Source organism: Emydura macquarii, unplaced genomic scaffold (genome assembly GCF_026122565.2).
Source record: "Emydura macquarii macquarii isolate MOO-44397 ecotype Brisbane River unplaced genomic scaffold, CSIRO-AGI_Emac_v2 contig_2719, whole genome shotgun sequence".
Lineage (NCBI taxonomy): Eukaryota > Metazoa > Chordata > Testudines > Chelidae > Emydura > Emydura macquarii.
The window spans coordinates 39949-42920 of NW_027132856.1; the positions used below are offsets into that span (position 1 = coordinate 39949).

The 2972-nt window shown below is 50.2% G+C and overlaps 1 protein-coding gene across 1 annotated transcript; it reads right to left on the reverse strand.

Annotated features, from left to right (window-relative positions):
- Positions 1-516: 516 nt before the first annotated feature.
- On the reverse strand, positions 517-1824 carry LOC137164993 (uncharacterized protein F54H12.2-like). Its single transcript, XM_067566063.1, has one exon. It carries the CDS (start codon positions 1822-1824, stop codon positions 517-519), a length of 1308 nt encoding a protein of 435 aa, XP_067422164.1.
- Positions 1825-2972: the final 1148 nt, after the last annotated feature.

The following is a 2972-nucleotide window of genomic DNA, read 5'->3' on the forward strand; positions in this document are numbered from 1 at the left end:
GGGCATGTTGAAACATGTTTTGGGCATGCCCGGGCTTGCCCAAGAATTTACTTTTTATATTTCTTACAAAATTCACCACCATCCGGTCGTTTTGCACTACGTCGTTAGAATATAATTTTAAAATCTGGTCAAAAGGTAAACCCTTGCTACGGTGGTGTAAAAAAAACACGCAGTGGTAGCCACAGGCGACGGAGCGGGGGTCTTGTAATTGTCTAGTGTGAAACGCGATGTCGGCGGCATTTTTGTTTAAAAATTTCATGATGCTTCTAGGAAACAACACGCTGTCCGGGGGGTGTCCGTATGAGTCAAAAAACTCTCCGCGGTCGCCCTCCGCCAGGTACAAGGCGAGCCAGTGTTCACCCGGTTGGTTGTGCGGATGCGTGTTGACCACCAAACCCAGGGGTCTCCGAGACAGCCTGCCGCCGGGGAGCCAATCGCTAGGGAACACATCTAAGAAACCCTCTTTCGTGTCAGGGTCCGCTGATAAGACACGCAAGAGCTGCACGGTGTCCATGTTCACATGTAGTCAAACAGAACGTTTCTTCTCTGATTTATCTCTATGATGTTGTCAAAAACTCCATACACGATCATATTGACGGTGGCCGTCAAAGCCTTCGCAAAACGTATTTCTGCTCTCAGGTTCCCGGTTTTAATCAGGGAATAGTGGTCGGCGCACTCCTGGTCGGGAGACAGGTCGAAGGCAAACAGCGTGTAGCCCTGTGCAAATTCCACACGGTCGATGAGCAGCGCGCGATCTTTCATGTGTTTACCGGCCGTCTGTACCAGATTCATGTACTCCCTCACGCAGCGCCCGGCCTCAAAGTCCGGTTGCAAGGGCTTGGTGGGTATCTGTTCACCATCCACGTACAACGCCACGAAATTAATATCGTAATGTTTAAAGTGAAAAGGGTTTTTAGCATAATTACCACTGAAGGCGTCGTTATCCACAAACCCCAGAACAAGCGTTTTGGGCAGCTGTCCCAAAAACAGGTTCTCCTGGTTACTGAACCTGCTGCCTGCGGGGATGCTAAACACTTTCATTCCCACACGGTCCACGGGGTATTTAGCATTAGCGGTAAGCAGGGCCTCAGCGTGCCCCAAACGGACGCCTGGGGCCACCCGTACTTTCTTCACAAAAAGGGACGCTGAGACGATGCGCAGCTTATAGCCTTCAGCCGCATCCCCCATCAAGCAAAAGGCATCTTTACAGCGTGTCAGTTTAATTTTCACGTCCACGCCGTTCAACAAAAGTTTTTCTTGAAAAAACAGGTCGCTGTGCAGATGGCCCAACAGCTCTATCGTCCTGCTCTGGGCTGTCAAATTTGACCTCTTGACAAACCCTAGATTCTCGCCGTCCCGTGCCACGTCTTCGTGTTGTCCGGGGGTATCTTTGAAAAACAGACCGGCGGAAAATTGCGTGGCGAGAGTGTCGTCGCTGTAATTGAGCACGGCTTCTATAAAGGCCCTGTAAGGGTAACAGTTGTTGCTTTGACTTATGAGGCGGTCTCCCAGCGTGACATCCAGCTGGCTGAAAATAGACGCCACAGGATAATTCACCAGCCCCACAGCGGCGTCCCGGGCGAGGGCGGTCCCATCTCCTTTTACGATCTTGCAACAGAGGTACAGAAGCGTGTTGTTTAAATCCATATAATCTATGCCGTTCCCGGCTATAAAGAAGTCGAGGGGGGATGCCTCCGTAATGGCCGATAGCGGTGGCACCTCGATGTAGATGCTTTTCTCGATGCTGGTCTGGGTGGGGGCTATTTGGAACAAGTCTAGTTCGGATTTGGCACATTCATCAGACCCACAGTGAACGAAAGCCATGGTGATTAAAATATGTCTTTTTTACCAGGTGCTGGGCGTCTCCTACGCTTCCCCTTGGTCTTTCGCTTATGACGGCCCCCGTGCGTCACGGCCTTTCTTTTAAAGGGCTTTGGTGGTCCCGTGCGTCGTTGGTGTGAAGCGCTCCTCTTTCTCCTTTTAATGTACAACAATCCCGACCCCTCCTGCTCGGGAGGGTTCCCCACCTTCTCCAGAACAGCCCAGGTGACGTTGCCTACCACGTCTCTAGCTATGTTTTTAGCGGCGGTTTTGACGTGGGGTTTAATGATCTCTAGCCCCCTCCTCAAAAGCGGTACGGCTTTTCTGAAGAGGCTACGGAATATTCCACCCACTCCTGCACCGTACATCACGGGGGACCCGTGATAACCGGGAAGGGCGTATCCAGCTTGGGCTTTGTAATAGTTGCTGTAGACGACCGGGTCGCCATAATTTTTTAGGATTACCATAATGTTTTGTTTTGTTTTTTAGAAGCCTCGCTCTCTCCGGGGACGCAGGTGCAGTTTGACGATCACCTTACCAGAGCGAAATGAGACGTATTTGTTCTGGTCTGTCTTTATTTCAATGGTGATGGTGTCGATGTGGTGTTTACTGACAGGAATGTAGTGTGGTTTATCGTAGGTGATGTTGACAAACTCGTTGTTTGTTCCTCGGACGGGCACGCAGCGTAACAGTGGAACGGAAAAGTCCCCCACAAACTGGTGTTCCACGATGTCCGTGTACAAATATAAAGAGTTAAAACCCCCTGTGATGTCTGCCGTGAAAAGGATTTTATTAACACGGCTCTTGGGGTGCAAACCAAGAATATGAGCCAACTCTCCGACCGTGGAAAACATATAAGCTTCATCAGCGGCCTTAAGTCTAACTTTTCTACGCACGGGGTCATAGTTCAGCACCATCTCGGGTGCCCCGGGTTGACTAGCCACAGTGCTGTTCATATGTTCCAGTAATTCGGGCAGGGACGAGTAATAACCGTGTCGTAGGACGAAATTCCATTTTTTATCTCCATAGGTGATTTCGAAAGGTGTGGCATCGCTGATGTTGTTCCAGCTGTGTGGGTACTGTATTTCCACTAACCCGACCTCCCAGGCCCCCGGGAGATCCAAGGATTTAATTAGTTGTACAGTAAAGTT

Coding starts and splice junctions, on each gene's coding strand:
- LOC137164993 (XM_067566063.1), bottom strand. CDS start 1,824: ATGGCTTTCGTTCACTGTGGGTCTGATGAATGTGCCAAATCCGAACTA.